Source organism: Denticeps clupeoides, chromosome 19 (assembly GCF_900700375.1).
Source record: "Denticeps clupeoides chromosome 19, fDenClu1.1, whole genome shotgun sequence".
NCBI lineage: Eukaryota > Metazoa > Chordata > Actinopteri > Clupeiformes > Denticipitidae > Denticeps > Denticeps clupeoides.
Window position 1 is genome coordinate 9,413,128 of NC_041725.1, and position 18,845 is coordinate 9,431,972.

Here is an 18,845-nt window from a genome sequence, read left to right on the forward strand (position 1 = left end):
GCAAATGTCCTTTGGAGAAAAATGTACAAATCAAGACTGACCTCCATGTCCTCTCGGACCTGCTCCTGCTGATCTCTCAGTTCTCCAAAGGCATCGATGATCAGACCTAAGATCGAATATCAGTGGGTATATAAACCAAGATATTAGCCTACATATTAGACTTAATAGCACTCATGCTATTAAGTCACTCATGCTATTTATCTACAGTATAGATTATGGACAATTATGTTTCCCATGCCATTCAGCTCTGACCAAAGGGCTGTTTTTTATTTCCAAAAAACATCATAGTCGCCCCCTAGTGGCTTGCTACAGTACATGTAATATGAGTCTGTTGATATAAACAAAATCTAAAAAATAACAGAAATTTGTAAGGAAAATTAATTCAAATAATAATATATTACTTAAGATAAAATACAATGAATATTGCATTTTAGATGAGCATTTGGCCCTTACAGTGTCTGCTGAAAAAAACCCTGGCCCTTGGACAAATGTAGTTGACGACTCCAATGCAGGGTCTTAAATTTGATGAAACTGGGCTTTAAAAAGTCCTTAAGAAGGTCTTAAATTAAGCTTCCTTGAAACTGCAGAAATCATATCTATATAAGATGCATCAGCCAACAAAAATGGGCAAATTCAAAATGTATTTCTAATGTGGCCACACGTTACGATTGCCTTCACATACTGATAATATATATCAATTAATTAATGGTATTTTAAAATATAACAATGCATCTTCTTTTTCCTTCAGAAGAGCAAAGTTGGAGCTGGAGGTCCTCACCCTGAATGATGGCCAGCAGGATGACAATGACGAAGAAAAAGAAGGTGATATCAAAGACGACACGGTACAGCTCATACTCATCGCCTGCCGGGTCCTCAATCTCATCACCAATGCCACCACCGGCTCGCACACCCACATACATGTGGAACAGATAACACTGACAAGGAAAACAGGAAAATGTGACATTAGTACAGATCAACTCTGATCTGATCACAATGGTACATGTGATCCCCCTGTCACACACTCACTGTCATCATGTCGTCACACTTCATGTCTGGTTCATCCTCGTCCTCGCTCATGTTGTAGAATTTGCGGAAGAAGTTGAAGGCCACCACAGTGTAGAGGTACACCACCACGGCCAGAAGACCCACAGTCATAACCAGCTGAAGAACATACACACAGACCAATTAGATCTCTACAAGAGTAACTAAAATAATAGTCAGAGGGACCACCAAATATTTGTCCTTTTTGATGGTGATCACATTTTATCTGTGTGTGCCTGCAAGATGGTTGTTACATATCCACAATATGACCAGACCTGTTTGCCATTGTGGGTGACAGAAGACAGGATAGTCCGCAGGGTTTTAACTCCCATTGCAATGTCCAGCAGATGACAGGCGAAGAAGAAGTTGTTGTAATGGCCCAACAGAGACATCACTGTATACCAAACCAGATAGAGGAAGGTCTAGGAAAAAAAAACATGGTGGTATCAAACCGGACACAGAGCTCCACTGACATCAACAGTCCTTTTCTCAACTTACATTGTCAGTGAAAACAACACCAAACTTCCAGATCTGGTATTTTATGTCAATGGAAGTGATCCTAAAGGTGGAAAACCAGACATATACCATTAACATTCAGTCAATACGCCGTTGATACATCACTGATAAAACAGAAGCAAAAGTACCAGGTGAAGATGGAGGTGTCTTGCTTAGGCTTTTTCTCATGCTGCTGTTTACTGACATCCAGGGAAGCCAGATCCATCCCCAACAGCTCAGCAATCCTCTCTCTGCCATAGATGTCACCATATTTCTCAAGAACCTAGTGCGTACAAACAGATAATCAAGATCTATCTATAATCAATCATGTACGGTCACTAACTATCAAGTCTAGGGGTACAGCCCATAACAAAAAAGAAAAAAGACAAAAACCCACTAAGACAGAATAAAAATAACCCATTAAGACGAAAAAGAGAAATAAATTAGTAAGAAATACATACGAAATGAATGATAACGAATAAACAACAAACAAAATGGGAAAACGGAGAGGAACAAAAAAACAAACACAGACAAGCAGCCAGACATCAAGTTGCGTCGTCCTCTCAGGGGAAGCGCAGGGAAAACCGGAAGTGATGCCAACAGGAAATGCTAGGGAGGCGGGCGGGCGGGGTGGATGGTATGACAAGCACAGCCCCGAAAAAGGAAACTGAGGCCCCCTTTATACCGGAACAGGTGGGCTCAATTGGCAATCACCAGGCACCCTGCAAAACCAGGCACACGGCAAAACACCAGGATGCAACACACATACCTTTCTCTTCACAAACTTGTCCCAGTAATTATTGGGGAAGGACCTGTGTACAGAGACAGAAGAAGAAACTCACATTTACAGACAATGAAAATTCCGGAGATAGGTCTAAAGAATAGTTTCCTTACGGCGTATTTAGGACCAGTCTGTCCCACTGGCCCTTGATGTCATCATCCTCAGGCTGCTCAGTGACGTAAAGACCATCAAACTCCAGTTTGCGGGCAAGTTCCTTTTCTCTTTTAAAGATGACCAAGGGGACCTGCATTTGAGAGACAGACGTATTCAAAATATGCTGTAGTTGCTGTGTCCTGATATTAGTAGATAGAAGTTTTATAAAAGGCCATGGCATTCATTGAATTTTCAAAACTCTGACCTTGAGACAGTTGTAGCCAATGATGCAGAGGAAGGAGATGATGGTGTGCACAACAGCAAAAAAGAACATCGCTGGTTCCATGTAGCCAGTGCTCTCCTCCAAGAAGTAGTACACAAACCCCTCGTCCTCCTCCTCCTCCCCTCCAGCATCCTCCATTCCCGAGCCTTCATCCTCACCTCCAGAGCCCTCAAAGAGTGCTGAGCCCTCAAACAGGGCAGAGCCTTCAAATTCTTCTTCACCTGGAGGACTGTCTGACACCTGCAACACACACACATGCAAGTCAGTACAATTATTACAATATGGGAGCTTGATATGTTTTCTGTTGTTAAAAGAAACTAAATTATTGATCAAGTCTGCTAACACACAAATAATTATAGGATTTGGATCTTAAATAGGCATCCATTTCATTGTGTTTGATAAAAAGTAGCATTTTATTATATGTATAACCACCTTGTAGAAGAGCAGGATAAAGTTGAGAGCAAAGGCAATAAACAGAGCCAGGAAACGCAGGTTGTAGAAGTTGCGCGAGAGGTAGTTCTGGGAGAAAGACAAACCATACCCATTAAAACAAAAACAAATACCTTTTTTGCATATTGAAAATGCTCATTTTCTATTATCTAATCAGTTGTTGTCTTTTTAAGGTTTTCAATACTAATCATTGTATCTGAAAACTACCATGAATTTGATTCTCTGGACTTCAAGCTCGTTCCAGAGTTCAAAGCCCTCTCCTGCAGTTTTCTTCTCCTTCTTGGCTTGTGTCTTCACTATTTTCTCTTCCTCCACTGGTTCCTCTTTCTCTGGTTGTGCCTCGGCCTCCTTCTCTGTCTTCTCTCCGTTTTCCGCACTGAGGTAAATGATAAACAAGAAGTGCAATATTTTGGACTCATAATAGCATGCAGTATTAATCAGACCATTATTAGAACACAGAAAGAGAGACAATTGAGGCAACTCACTCAGCCTTCTCTGTTTCTGGAGGTTTCATCTCAGTTTCCTCTGCTGGAGCTTCTGCCTCCTCTTCCACCTCCTCTCCTTCTACTCCTTCTTCTATCTGCATGAATAAGAAAATCAGAAAACTTGCGAATGAACTAACTGTTTTTTTTTTGATAAAGCAAAATGGCTATTTGCTCCAGTTTCACGATTGTAAAGGTATTAGTATAGTGGTGCACACAGAGGTACACAGGATACAATAGTACTGCCCCAGCGACAAGCATCTGTACCCATGTAGGTACACAGTGGTACTTCCATTTCTCTGTCTGTAGTAGCTTAATGGGTAACACACCCGCCTATGAACCAGACGACCACATAATCACATGTTCAAACCCAACTTACTACATAGCTGATATGTATTGAATTTACATTTATGACATTTAGCAGACACTCATGTCCAGAGTGATATCGTAATGACATCAGTGATTCGTAGTCCATATCTGATGTTCATACTTGTTGTTCATCTACACACAAAGAATACCTGATTTATTATGCTAATGTGTGAAGCTGAGTATTGGATTCATTGGGTCCATTTTCATTTAATTTATCAGTTATAAAAATGTCAAACGTAGGTCTTTTGCTTAAAAAACAAATTTATTAACTTTAACTCTTGGCGAAATAATATTTAAATATTTCATTAAAATGATCATAAACTATTATCACAAACTATTGAAGGCAAACAATTTAATTAGGTGAGCTGAGAGTAAAGCAGTAAAGGTACGAACCGAAAGGTCCTAACAACAAAAAGTCAGTCTCTATGCCTGGAAGATCTAGAAAATTTCATGCATGTAAATAGGCCTTTTGCAAGACTTCCTGCTGAGTCTTACCAATTTCCTTTTCAGCAGAGGAGATCCTTCAGGTGTAGGAGGTTCCTGCTCTTCGGTATCCCCCATGTCTCCAAGACCACCAGGTGTATCAAAGCCAGGTCGACCTCCTCCCTCGGTTTCCTTCCCATCTTCCTCCTCTTCCTCTCCAACAGGCACATCCTCCTCTGCGCCTCCACCAGTCTCCTGCACCTTCCTGGCACCAGGCTCAGGTGGCAGGTCTCCATGCACCTCGTCCTGCGTCGGGTCAGGCATGCTGGCCAGGATCTCTGTCACAGTCATCTTCTTAGCACCTTCCACCAGGCCTCCACCAAAGAGGGAATTCCATATGAGCATAAACAAGCCACGGCACACACTGTAGATTAAGTGAAGTATCCCCATGAAGATGGTCCAGAAGAATGTGGCCAGTCCGACGACCATCTCCTTAATCGTCATTTTCCTCAGCTTTCGGTATCGTCTTCGGAGGTTACGGAAGGTGAACATTCTGAAGAAGTTCACCATGCTTTTGATAAAGTCAGCAAAGGCTGAACTAGATTCAGGTGGTGCACCTTCTCCACTGGCCTCTTCCCCTTCTCCCTCAACTCCATTTCCACCACCTTCCTCTTCTTCCTCATCATCCTCATCTTCATTCCCATCGCCTTCCTGCTCAGAGATCTGTGAGGCTATGTTCATTTCAAAGATGGTGTCTTCACAGAAGTTGACAAACATTTCCATCTTCTCCGACTCACAACCCTCATTAACAACATCAAAGATGAACTGCCTCTTGGACTCCCGCACCTGAGGCATTTCCCACTGGTTCCGGTTGGCCTCACTGATCTCAAAGTAGATACGCTCAATCTTCCTGCTGGCTCCCATGATCTCAATACGACCCAGGAATGGACGGAAATAGTTCAGTACACTTTCAGCCTGCTCTAGGAAGTTCTGCAGGCGTGTGTCATGTGGAACATGTTCTGACAAGTTGGTAAGCAGCACAGCAATATTAAAGCCAATGTCCTTAGCAGGCTCCTGGAAACGGTCAGCAAATTCCTCAAAGTTGATCATTTCATTCTCATCAGCCTCCGAGCAGGAGAGCAGGAACTGGATCTCAGAGGGTGTGTACTGCTTCTGACTGTCCATTGCCTTGGAGAAGTCCTTCTTTGAGATAAGGCCACGAGGGTCTGTCACATAGTCCATAAATGCATCAGAAGCTACAATGTCCTTCAGCTTGAGGAACATGTCAAAGAACTTGAGGATCATCTCCACATTACTGGATGACTCAACCAACATGTCCACCATCTGACGAGCAATAGTACCATTGACAACATTTCCTAAAAAACAAGGACACTAAATTTCATATCCAGAAACCTTTTGTAAAAACTTCAACTACAGTAAATACCATGAACATCTAACCTTCAAGGAGGGACAAAAGCATGACCACCATGTCTTTCTGAAGATCCAGAAGCTCTTTCAGAAGGCCAATCTGACTTGAGTCCTGAAATAAGTGACAAGTGCAGAGAAAAACAAATCCCAAAGATTGAATGACCTGATACAACAGGGTTATTACCTACATCCTATAAACTGCTAATGAAATTAAGCAATTACTTACAACTTCAAACTAAAGAACAGATGTTCTTTAATCAATGTCCTAATCAATGTCAAACCCGAGGTCTTTCTAAAGTTAGTCAGTGATCACCTTACCTCTGATTGTGTTCTACTCCAGAAATGGTCCTTGGTTTGCAATAGCAATCAACAGACATACCATTTAAACGGTAAGCCACACAAATTGAAATCTTACTGTTACAGATGCATAAGCAGACCAGCAAGCGAGGGGAAAGCACAGGGGGATTAAAGGTCTAAGCCGTCTGTTCCATTTGCAAAGTGGTGGCATATGGTACATTCGGCCTGTTAACATTTTTTAGTAGCCCTTCACAAATGTGTAGATCCTGGGGGCGTGGTTCAAGGCAACTGAAGCAACATACCAGCTAGAGCATGATGGGACCCCCTCAAAAGCAAGAAAAAACAACAATGGAAAACGAAAATCTAAATGTTGCCTACAACAAAAAATGGTTTAAACTGGTATTCTTGTTACTTGTAAACTTGTATACATATTATATGCAGCAAGTCAAGTTTCTGGCAAGTTTTTAATTGACATAGCCTCTATTCATATTATACAAAGTAAAATGTGTTTTAAAATAGTTGCCTCCATAAAAAGTGCAGCAATCTAATAATGAAAAAATGACTGCCGACAAAAAGACGTGGGGAAAAAATATCCGAGATGGCTATGTCAAAGCAGCTTGAAAGAGCTAAGCATGATATGGTAGCAGAATGTGAGGCAGTTCCTTACTCCATTTCGGGGTCCAGGATCAGGGTGCATCTGGCAGGGTTACACACCAAAACACGAATGTCATCAACATTTGATCGCTATTTTTTATTTGTGCACTTCCCCCTTGCACTTAAGGTGGATTTTTTAAGGACAAACCAGCCTCTGCACCCAGCTCCCCAATGTATTCTTCCACTTACTCTTACTGCTAGTGTAAAACTGCCTGAATTAAGTCAACTGACTGTTTCTGGGAAAGGAAGCAATGAATTTAAGCAGCTGTGGTAAGACCACTGGCTAAATTAATCAACTCATCAGTGTTTTCTGACCATTAGACATACTGAGCCATATAGTTATAGCAGCAATCAGGCTGAAGCACCAATACGTGGAAAAAGAAAATGTTAAACAGGAAGTTGTTAAAAAGACACACCGTACATACTAAGCATTGTTAATTCAAAACATAAACATGCTACACTTTATACACATACACTTTGAAAAAAAAACATTAAAGTTGTATTATTGAAGGTTTAAAGGGGTAATATTTAGGCAGGTGAATGACATTTTTGCATCATATTGCTACACTTTTAGTAAGTATCCAACTGAAATATAGTTAGAAAAGGTGTAAGAAATAGTCTTATGGAAACTGTTTCTCCCGCTTGCTCTCAGATGTTAATTCTTATTCTATCTCATCCCTTACAGTCAAATCCATACTGAAAGTATGGTACAAAGGGTACAGTACTATTTTTTTTAAATAGAACTGTACCCTTTGTATTGTGAACAGGCTAACATATTGTCAGGTGACGGCAATATTCTTCGTAAAGAAAACCTCTGAAATATTACAGCATGTCAGTCAATCACTGATGAATCAGTGTACTATCCATAGTTTAAATTCTAGTGAAATGCTGTGCACTTGACTAGTATTGACCAATCAATTTCCAATCAGCAGATGAGCAATAGTAGGCCTCCTCCATGCATACATGTTTTATTTTAGGTGGAAACTAACCATATTTAATACCAACATACCATCATGAAACTGCTGAAATAACATTGTGGGCAAGAAGGAGAAGCAAGATACTAAAGGGTCCCACACAGGAAGGGTATAGGGAAAACAGTTAACATCACCTCTATGAATATAATAATAGATTTCAAATACATACTGTAGACTGAAGAAGCCATGAGAAAAAAATTACATCATTAATATTTGTATTACTACCTATTTCACTATTAAAAGTCAGTTATACTTGCATGAATGAAATTGTGATTGCACAACTGGATTGTACAACTTTAAAGGGTGAAAGTAAAAATATTGTCTAAAGAGCTTGAAACAGACTGCTCGATTCACTTGCCTAATAAAATGTCATTCCAGAGACCAGTAAAAATACATAAATACTTCAGTAAAGTCAACCTGAACCACATTTATGAAGCAGATCTGTTTGTTTCTCTCTCTTACCTGTGCCAGCTTCATCATCATATGTGCAAACACGTGCAGGAAACCCACAACAGCATCCCATAACCTGCTGTGGGCCAAAGACTGCTGATTACCAGTGCAAGGACCCTGCAGGCAAAAAGGGTACAGAGCTTAACAAAATGTCAGAGGGAGAACTTGTCATTGGCTGAACTCTTGACACAACTGCAATGTAATAACGACAGTTTCTAAAGGATTTCCAAAGAAGAGGTCTTTCTCACCTGGATGTACTCTGTGAGGCTGTTGAAGATCTGTTTGGCAACATTCATGGCTTTGGAGAAATTCCTCTTTCCAGGCTCATCAATAATGTCCTTGCCGGAGTAGTACCAGTAGAAGTCACTGATGGATTCCTGTCAGGGAAAGGATGATGAATGTCGAAACTCCAAGGGGAGAACCGAGCTGGAGGTTTATTGTTATACGGGACAAAAATATAGGGCTCTACTTTGGGAAAGGGGAAGTGGAAATAGGAAAAGGAAAGGTCTCTCTCTCACAGGGACACTCCACTCTCGCACACCACATGATCGTAACACATGACACAACATTACACATAACCAAGACCACGACCAAAACCGCAGCCCACCAAACACACAATGTCTACACACCTTACACAACACCAACCTGACATACTCACACTCACAGCACACACACACTGCGACACTGACAGATTCGCAAGACCGGACCCGGAACGCTGGTGTAGGCAATTGAGAAGGGACGGGGCCTGCACTCAGAGACCCGGGACCGGTAATCGCGCCCTGCTGATGCTGGACAACGGGGAGTATCATTACAATGAAAGAGAAATACTGAACAGAAACCTCTCTGTGGTAAAATCTGAACAGTGTGACGATGCAATCAGTCTGACCTGAAGCCGGAGCAGGTAGTCCACAGTGCATATGATGATGTTAATGGTTGTGGTGCTACCAGTCTGAGTGCGCAGATAGTTCTGGAAATCTGTCATGAAACCACAAGAAGAAGTGTTTCACACAAAATTAAGCCTACATACAGAACAGTAATCCATGCTCATGGATGGATTAACAAAAAAAAAAAACTCACCATTATTGTGGCCTTCACAAAGCAGCTGAAGGAAGCGGAAGAGGTCACAGGTAAATTCGTCATCTGCCATCACTTTCTCATCTGAGCATAAGACAGTGGGATTTTAATGATTAAAATTGAATTATTATTATTAAAACAGCAGAGAGAGTGACTTAGTGTGTTAACAAATAGATTGAAATGTAAGCTTTGTTAGCCTAGCTTCCATATTAAACTGTAAATTTTGAGTTACTGTCTGCGTGCATGTGAGTGCATTAATGAGTCAAATGATAATGCAAATGTTTAAGGGTAAGAGTGTGTGTTTGTGTGGACTACCCCCTCTTCATTAGTGAGTCAGTGGTCATCACTATCTCTTGTGTGTCTGCCTGTCTGTGTGTCAGTCTGCTCAGACAGAGCGGGAGAGCAACAAGCATACATATATAAAGACAGGAAGACGAAAAGAGTAACATACACACACACAGATACACAGTGGAATGACCAACACTCACCGGTTGGTACCACAGAAGACAACGAAACACTGATATTTGAATAAAATCAAATATAATGTGATGAACAGACTGAGACAGACATATAAATACAGAAAAATGGCCATGAATGTTTAGCAACCACACCAGCAACATACACACACATATATGAATACACTCATGCAGGACAGATCTACTGCACTCCATAAACTCCACCCTGCGTGGGAAAATAAATGTGGGGTGGACATCTCAGTTAACTGATGGACTGGGTGATTAAAGGCCTGTGGTCATGCTAAAAGATTTCTGCTGCCCTGAATCTTGATGTGGGATTGAAGATGTTACACACAAACAAACACTACAACAGTACCGGCATTGAACAGTTCGTCAAAAGGACCATTTTAAACACAGACAAATACAAAAAAATAAATACATCAGTATGTTGGTTGTGAACACAAATATTACACATTGATCAAGTGATACATGTGAACACAACACATACTATATTACACAGACATACAACAAAAACTAAGTTAACAGTATTACTGCAATCATCAACTGGTCAGCGTTTTTCTAAATTATATTATATAAACAGCAGTACAAGGAATTATAATAACATTAATTTATAGATTAATTAAATCTAAAGTAGTACATCAGCAAGCAAATATATATATGTATATCTAGGTTATAGTCTACCATAACTAATACATGTGTATGTCTCTGTAAGTATCTAAATTACATGCGGACAAAGTGTTGGTTATTATTAGCTCCCACAGGACAGATAGAGAATTTGCTGAATTAGACTATGGCTGCATCTCTTTTTCAAAAATGTGTTCAAATAACACTGTAAGATTAAATTGATCAGATAAAAACCTATAGGCTGCAATTCATTTCAGGCTAGACCAGAGCTCCAGAGTAAGAGCCTCGACCATCAGCCAATGAGAGCTGGAGTTACAGTAGATCTGAATGATGCACTCAAAGAGCAATACGTTCCAGAAATGTTCCATATACTGCATTTTATGGCCCAGACAACAAACCAATCATGACTGACTTCACATGATTGCTTGTCTGCAGTGGCTGTAACATTTTGGACTGTGTTCCTTGAGTGCGAAATGAAATGCAGATTGGCTTCACAAAAAGGTATCTCAATAAAAAAAGATCTGGAAAGTAAGAAGGGACAGGAGAGGTGGGACAGAAGGGAAGAAAGATATTGCACAGACTGGTATTATTTACCACGTTCTAGCTTCAAATCTGAAAAATGTCAGAGGAGTGAACAAAAGAGAGGAATAAAGGGGTTGGGATGGTGGAATGGTGGTGGCAGGGAAGGGAGAAAGACAGAAAGAAGAGAGAGAAAGACAAGAGAGTTGGAGATTTTCTACAGTTCAGCCACTGGAAAAATGAATAGATGAACGATTTCCTGAGCATGGCTAACATGTTCACATGTTCACGCACACAAATCACTATTCCAAATATTGAAAATTCCAAATGCCACAAATTCAAGTTTGGGATGCAGACATCCCAAGTGTCCTGGAAATCAGTTTGAACTTTAACATTGAGTGATTTATATTGATCATTACATTCTGTGTAAGGAGATTAACCAACCACCCTACTACTTCCAGTTTGTCGACAGTTAAAGGAAGCTATACAACATGTGTTTTTTTCACTATTCTTACACAAATTAAAATTTGAATTTAAAGTAAAAAGATTTTGTGCAGATCTGATGGCAACTTCTATGCAAGCCTTATAATGGTAAAATAACTTAGTTAAAATACAGTTTCTATTCCATAAAGTGTGGTCTTGTCTGAATTTTGATTGTAACAGATTTAATCTTTTCAGTTTGGAGTAGAACATTACTTGTCATTTATTATCCAATCATTGAGGACATTATGAATGTGTTGTCTCAACATGATATATATGTTTTAGAATAAACTGGTCCTGAAAAGTCCCATGCTTCACTTTCACTTGGGATGTCTGCAAGTATTTGCAATAGTTGGACCCAGTGTGTCTTTTTTAGTACTGATTCAGTACTAAATATGTAAACAGCAGGGCATTCAGCTGAAGTTTCCTCAGCATCATATACTTTTATGTTAGTATATGACTTTAATTTAGAGTTAAACTGCAAAGGGCAAAATCAACCAGGTCTAATCTATATAAATAAATGATAGATTAAGGGGCAGAGCAAATACTGAATGCCCAAATAAAACATGAGAATATGAGTACTCTCCTATTTCTCATGATTTACACTCAGAGCCAATTTCACTGAAGTGCAGTAACTGAGCCAAAATTGGCCACTTACTTGTGCCTTCCTCTGATACCATACCAAGCCCCTCTGCCTTGTTCTGTCTCTCAAAGGCGTTCAGATCCAGAACGCTGGAAAAAAATTAAAAACCCTCCTAATGACACAATAGTCTCCAAAGACAAAATGCCATGTCAACATTTTTATTCTCATAAGATATGACAGGAACTGCTGCAAAATACAAAAATACCAGTAACTTCTTTTATCATTCCAATGCTTTCATATGTGACACAAAAATTCTGCCAAATTCTGTAAATGTAAGATTTTCTTAACTTAAAATGGGGGATGCATGTACTGACCTGCAGGTCTGCATTAGTGCCTGCAGGCTCAGGAAAAAGCCAACATCCTTTTTGTCCTTCAGGTAATCCAGCATTCTCTATAAGAGAAGGAATGTGGGATGGGGGAAAATGGAAGAAGTAAGACAGGAAATGAGAAGAACACTGGTAGGGCATTATACTATAGGGTCAGGTAGGCAACTCTGACCTGCTGAACGTCACTGTTGCCTCCGTTGAGGATGGAGATGCCCAGCTTGAGTGTGGAAGACACCATGACTCCTGTCTCACCTAAATACAGCACAATTCATGCTCAAGGGAATGTGATATCTGCATAAGAAATCTGGGTACAGTTGTGAATGACCGTATGTGTGATGTTGGAGTATTAGGCATGGGGACACAGCGGGAGGCAAAGACCATGGGCCATCCATACAATTAAGTTTTTCTCTAAAACAGGTTTTTGGTTTCTAAAAAACACGGCCCACACGGGAGCATTATCTGAAATGTTGTCATTCACATGAAGACACAAAGAACACGCCTGGCATTGGCGCTGTAACTCCCCTGGTTTCACCCAAAGTGCTCTCCTTGTTTCACGTCTAGTTCTCCTCTAAGGTGTGTTAAACAGACAGAACACACCATTGTTCCCCACCCTTGTCTTTTCATTAGAAATGTGCACCGAAGGTAGGATTTCTTTATAAGGTTCTGTTATCTGCCATTGTTGTATGTATGACGTTTTTGGGGTTATAGGTCAAGTCTGAGGTTAGGCTAATATGTCAGAGAAATTCACTCTTGACTCCTCTTTAGAAAATTACTTTCTGGGTCCCCTGAAACGCCGTCTCCAAGTGAACGCAAAGCCAGATCAGATGGAAAATATTCTCGTATGGACGGGGTAGGTTGGTAGGTAGGTAGGTAAGTACTTAGGTTGTTAGGTAGGTAGATAGACTGACAGACAGACGGACAAACAAATAGCTAGATGTGGACATCGGTGGTGTAGCAGCTCTAGGCGTGTAAATAATGGGAACCTTTGCAGGCACTAATCATCTGCAGCACCATCTCAGCAGCTCCGCGGGCATGGAGTCTGGACTGCTGGTACAGAAGCCTCTGTTTCTCCATCTCCTTCTCCTACAGGGTGGCCAGAAAGAACAGTACTTGCTGTCATGGGGTCAAGAGCGTTGGCACTGCCCCCTGCATTCAGTCAGCAGTCACACACATAACCACACAAACACACATATGCATAGCTCCACAAGACAAGCTGTTTAGGCGTGCTTGATTAGGGAGTCCTATAAACACTAATTAAATCTCTGAAGATAATAATTGTAACAAGATATTCTTAAATATTAATTAAAAAAAACATTTTAAATTTTGACAATTCTGTTCTAACACAACATGCTTATAACTTGCTAAAGAATGCTAAATTAGGTGGAAGAAGATAAGTGTAATAATATAATATGTGACATTCATTCTGCAAATCATAATGAATTGCAGCAGTCTCCTGTCTGGCCTAGTATCTGTGCTCATTTAGAGTTAAGTTTAGAGTCAGTGTTCCTGTACATAACTCCAGAATTAAACTGGTTTTATTTTTATTAGTATGAGCTGTATATTAAGGATAATTCAAAATTGATTGTGACTAGAGCTTGAATAAATCTGATTCTATTTAAAGTAACATATACCACACTTAAGGACATATTCACACACTCACATCACTCAGTCATCTCCCCCAAACATGAGTTGTATTAGTGACAGTGTCGTTATTCCACTCACGTTTGCAAGAGTGGAGCAAACGTTAGACTACAGCAAAACAAACCTGCGCTTGCTGGCCATTGCTGTGCTGTGGTACCATGACCTAGTGCTCACCGTGACCAAAAATTCATTCTCATCACCTGATTGCTGCTCGATCTCTACCAAAGACCCTATATGCAATTCATATACATTTTACCATAATTGTGTTCAAATCTGGCTGACTGTGAAAGACATTGTACAGGAGCACCCCCCCACACACCACCACCACCACACATTATCCCAGGAACCCCCATAAAACGTACCTAAGCATTCTAACCCCCGACCACCCTCCCCTCCCACAGAGGACTGGGGGAGCTTTATGTACAGATACTCTGAAGGTGTGTGTGTGTGTGTGTCTGTGTATGTATATATGTATGTGTGTGTGTGTGTGTGTGTGTGTGTGTGTGTGTGTGTGTGTGTGTGTGAATGTTTAGGGATTTGAATGATAAAGGAATGGTTGTTTGAGAGGGATTGTCTGGTTGACTGTGCAGGCTTTTACTGTAGTCCTTGGTGAGTACAGAGTCTGGTCAACAAAGGATTCAAATCAAAACCTAGACATGGGAGAAGCACGGAGAGACGTGGGGCTACAAACAGAACAGTTAACAGACGAGTCCAACTGGTGAATGTTTAGAGGGGTCAGTATGTGAGTGGGAAACCAGTACTAATGCAAATACCATGACTGCATTCTTGGTACAGAAACAATTGGACCAGACAAGTATCATTATGAGGTAAGAGAGGTGGAACTGATACTGGAAAACTTATTAATTATTACGCAAAAATATAAGTCAGAGTTGCCAGGTTTTGTTGTTCTAAGCAAGTTTTGAAATCATTAGATGATTTCATAATTTTTTATATATTAATATGCTATATTAACATGTGACTCAAAACATATATGCTTTGTTTTGTTCAATTAGGTTTTTCAATTCAATACTCAAGATGATCTATCAGGTCACATTCGAAAGGCAAATTGTATTTAACCTTCAGAGAGTTTAATGTCAATTCATGTTTGTAAAAATTACATTAAGAAATCACAGACCTGTTTTTGTGTTTCTTTCACAAGACTTGGCAACACTGTTTTCTCTGTCTGTTACTTTAATATTATATAGGAGTGGTGAACTACACACACAATGGCAATAGTTACCCAGCTTAGAAAAACTTTCTTAGAGTGCAACAATTTTCAATTTTGCCACTTCTTTAAAATGTAAGGTTACTGAACTACATTGCTACACAAAAACTATTGCAGTCCTCTAACAAAAATCAATGAAATGAAATGTCTGCTCTGACCTTTAACCGACGACACCCACCTTCACACCTTTACCATTAGATCACTGTCAGATCATGTTCCACAACTAGACTCAATTAGATTCACATGGTCAGTTCATCAGGTTCAGACTTAACTTGTGATCAGAACTATAATATACATCCAATGAAGTCATGTCCTGATTCTTATCTTTTGCTGTGTTTTTGGGCACCAACTCTCTGCACTCACTCAAGTCATGCAATGTAGACGAGGTACACAGAGTCAATACCAGGACAGAGACTACATGACAGAATCCAGCAAAGGAGTGCACGAGTCAGACAATCACAGTGGGAGGCATAGATAGATAGATAGATAGATAGATAGATAGATAGATAGATAGATAGATAGATAGATAGATAGATAGATAGATAGATAGATAGATAGATAGATAGATAGATAGATAGATAGATAGATAGATGACAGGGAGGGGACAACTGTCGAAACAATTTTAAAACTGGGCTGGGCAGGAGTGTGCAGGGTGCAGTGGTACGTGTTGACACTCGATGCGTTGAGATGATGCTCCGGTGGCTACCCTGTCCCCAGCCCCTGGACCCCCCATACCATCTCTGTCTGTCGCACCTCAAAGGATGGCTCCTCGCCCCCCTCCTCCTCTCCCCCTTCCGATTCCTCACCAATGTGGCAGCTCTGCCAAAGACAGAGGTTGGTGTTACAAAGAAGCACAGTACCAAAATCTAAAACATAGTGTTGAGCTCTAACTGTGGCTATACACAGTTAGAGCTCAACACAGTTAAGAACAGGTGAGATTACCTTTGCCATAATATCTGCATATGACATGTACAGATGGTCTACATCAAGCTTTCTGTAGCAAAGAGAAGAGGAGTAGAGGACTGAGAAACATAAACAATTGATCTAAGTCTAGGCCAATTACATATTACTGTATAGTTTTCTAACGTTTTCTCTGTGAGAGCAGTTCGGCTGAAATGTAGAATGAGTTGGTGGAGGGGGTCCGGTTTTGCCTCAGTCTCTTCCTCTTCCTCTTCCTCGGCCTCTGTGGCTTTCTGTAAATTTGTGTAAGTGATACAGGATGGGATCATTTTTGGACTACTGCTTCACTACTGCATTTTATACAGATAAAAGTAGCAGAATACAACTTCAGGCATACCGACAGGTCATCAATCATCTTATCTTCAAAGGAGTATCCTTCATTTTCTAACCAGTTGCGCTTGTAGCCACCCAGGAACATGTTTGATCCCCTGTGCCTGGTTGTGATAAAACAACAAGAAACATATGTTCATGAAACTGTCAGGGAATCAACAAAGGAGAGGGGGAGATATGTGCAAAATTTATGGCCAACTACAAGAAACATCTGGCCTCTCTGATAGCCAACAAACGTTTTGCCACCAAGTACTAAAGCAGGTTTTGCAAAGGAATCAAATACTGCAAATTAAGTTATTTTGAAATGCATTGTTTTGTTTTATTGTTCTGTCTCTCAGTGTTCAAATAAACCATTAAAATTATAAACTGATCATTTCTTTGTTAGTGGGCAAACTTACAAAATCTGCAGGGGATCAAATAATTTCTCCCTGACTGTATAACTTAACTAGTAATGGAAGTAGTAATACAAAATTTAATTTTTTCTTATGTATAGCAAAATGTTAATTAATTAAAAATATTGTATTACTATATTACTATGCTATTCAGGTGTGCTAGTTTACCTGGGAATATTGTAGAGAGGGGTCATCCTGAAACATGCAACCACAGCCCTGCGACGTTGTTTGGACAGCAGCTTGTGCCACACCATCTTCTTCGATTTGAATGGATGCTCCGTCTGCCAGGACAGGACAGTGAAAAGTGATGGATGAGGATATCTGACATAATGAAGCTGTGAGTTGTGCACCATCTATCAATGATCTCACTCACCACTTCAATATGGTAGAGGACAGCGGACACTTCCTGAACCCTCTTGACCACCTTCTCTGGGTTCTCCGCGTCCTCTGCCTTACCAGAAGTCTCCTTGTACAGAGCCATCTGCCAGCGCATGGAGGGGTCCTCCACCTTTCAACGGGAATACCTCCCACTTAATTATGGGCGTCAAAATACATCCCACACAGTCAATTAGAGATATGTGCTGTAACAACATGGCCACACCTTGCCCTGGAGATGAAGGTTGTTGTGCAGGAACTCTCTCACTTCCTCATCTGTGTCTTTCTGTGATGGGGACGAAACCACACGTAAGTAGACCACAAAACTCATGCAGAATCACAGTGATAGTAATGATCACAAAAACTTTATCTCGACAAAAGTAAACATTTCACAGCAATGTCAGCGATGTTAACAACATAAAAATTATTTTAATTAAGGGTAAAATGGATCTAAATGGGGCTTTGATGTAGACCATTTGATGTATTCCATTGGCTTTGCACCACAGTACCAGTGAGTAGCGGACTTTGGCCAGGTTGATAAGCTCCTGATCAGCAGGAGAGCACATGTTGAGGCCAATGGGGAGAAGCTTCTTCAGAGCAGCCACAATAAGCGAGGTCTGCACAGAATAGCGGTCCCCACGGCGCTTCTTCTTTCCACGTTCTACATCAGAGCCTCCACCCTGTTCAAAAAACAGCCGTCAGAACCACCAAAGGTTCAGTGGATGGGGCACTCCAATATGAATATAGCAATAATATATTAAAAATATTCTATAACCTATTCTATATACAACTTTAAAAATAAGCACTTACCTTAAATAATGTGTGTGTTTATGTATAGAATATATACACCAAAAATACATTTCAGATATTGATGAAAAAAAATGAAACAATGTTTTGATGAAAACAAAATCTCTTTCATAATCCATTTAAGGCGAGTCTTATTTGGCACCCATCTCCGTAACACCCTCAGGCTAAGAAGTCCAGGCTCCTGAATGGGGGTCATTACTTCTCTTTTAATCATCAACAGAACATAAAACATGTACAGGGTCACTACTTAACTTAAAATAAGGTCCAAAAAGTTATCCAATTTTTAAGTTGCTGTTTTTTTACAGGTTATGCAAACCAATATCTGAAATTTCAATTAGTGTTAGTGTAGTGATATCCAAAACACTTGGATTTCCAAAGCATTCTTTAAACCGTTATCTGTATAAGCTTAAAGGAAAATAAAAAACCTGAAAGTTCGGGGGCTAAATAATAATCAGTCAGTATGTCCTGTTTTTAATTTGACTAGATGATGGGTAATCAGTCAGGTAATATTTTATGTGTTAAAGGGAAGAGTCTGTGTGGTGTATGATTTATTCAGTATCAGAATTGTGACTTTGCATTATTTCCAACCACCTACAAAAGAAAAAAACAACACCATGCTTAGACAGCAAACACCAGAATCTAAAACTACACACTCTGTGGCTTGGAATTCAGTCACAACTGGTGTCACAAAATGTGCAGCTTTGGCCTGAGGTTGTTAGCACTGGTCCACCTCAGAGAGGACAGACACCATGG

The 18,845-nt window shown here is 40.3% G+C and overlaps 1 protein-coding gene across 4 annotated transcripts in view; it reads right to left on the reverse strand.

Annotated features, from left to right (window-relative positions):
- Positions 1 to 18,845, reverse strand: part of ryr1b (ryanodine receptor 1b (skeletal)) — a 57,290-nt gene that overhangs the window by 2,160 nt on the left and 36,285 nt on the right. Inside the window, exons 73-103 of one of the 4 annotated variants that reach the window (XM_028961910.1) lie at positions 17,795 to 17,965; positions 17,512 to 17,571; positions 17,284 to 17,418; positions 17,079 to 17,191; positions 16,526 to 16,622; positions 16,315 to 16,421; positions 16,171 to 16,222; positions 15,982 to 16,047; positions 13,346 to 13,445; positions 12,535 to 12,614; positions 12,351 to 12,427; positions 12,052 to 12,125; positions 10,989 to 11,006; positions 9,298 to 9,378; positions 9,107 to 9,195; positions 8,469 to 8,597; positions 8,233 to 8,337; positions 5,876 to 5,957; positions 4,490 to 5,793; positions 3,629 to 3,723; positions 3,351 to 3,519; positions 3,126 to 3,212; positions 2,676 to 2,933; positions 2,431 to 2,561; positions 2,306 to 2,348; positions 1,686 to 1,819; positions 1,540 to 1,600; positions 1,317 to 1,463; positions 1,027 to 1,161; positions 779 to 935; positions 42 to 106 (exon numbers count right to left, since the gene is read on the reverse strand). In XM_028961910.1, the coding sequence (XP_028817743.1) occupies positions 42 to 106; positions 779 to 935; positions 1,027 to 1,161; positions 1,317 to 1,463; positions 1,540 to 1,600; positions 1,686 to 1,819; positions 2,306 to 2,348; positions 2,431 to 2,561; positions 2,676 to 2,933; positions 3,126 to 3,212; positions 3,351 to 3,519; positions 3,629 to 3,723; positions 4,490 to 5,793; positions 5,876 to 5,957; positions 8,233 to 8,337; positions 8,469 to 8,597; positions 9,107 to 9,195; positions 9,298 to 9,378; positions 10,989 to 11,006; positions 12,052 to 12,125; positions 12,351 to 12,427; positions 12,535 to 12,614; positions 13,346 to 13,445; positions 15,982 to 16,047; positions 16,171 to 16,222; positions 16,315 to 16,421; positions 16,526 to 16,622; positions 17,079 to 17,191; positions 17,284 to 17,418; positions 17,512 to 17,571; positions 17,795 to 17,965 (4,422 nt within the window). Of the gene's footprint in view, positions 1 to 41; positions 107 to 778; positions 936 to 1,026; positions 1,162 to 1,316; positions 1,464 to 1,539; positions 1,601 to 1,685; positions 1,820 to 2,305; positions 2,349 to 2,430; positions 2,562 to 2,675; positions 2,934 to 3,125; positions 3,213 to 3,350; positions 3,520 to 3,628; positions 3,724 to 4,489; positions 5,794 to 5,875; positions 5,958 to 8,232; positions 8,338 to 8,468; positions 8,598 to 9,106; positions 9,196 to 9,297; positions 9,379 to 10,988; positions 11,007 to 12,051; positions 12,126 to 12,350; positions 12,428 to 12,534; positions 12,615 to 13,345; positions 13,446 to 15,963; positions 16,048 to 16,170; positions 16,223 to 16,314; positions 16,422 to 16,525; positions 16,623 to 17,078; positions 17,192 to 17,283; positions 17,419 to 17,511; positions 17,572 to 17,794; positions 17,966 to 18,845 lie in introns of all 4 variants that reach the window. The other 3 variants (XM_028961909.1, XM_028961912.1, XM_028961911.1) reach the window with 3 other exon arrangements.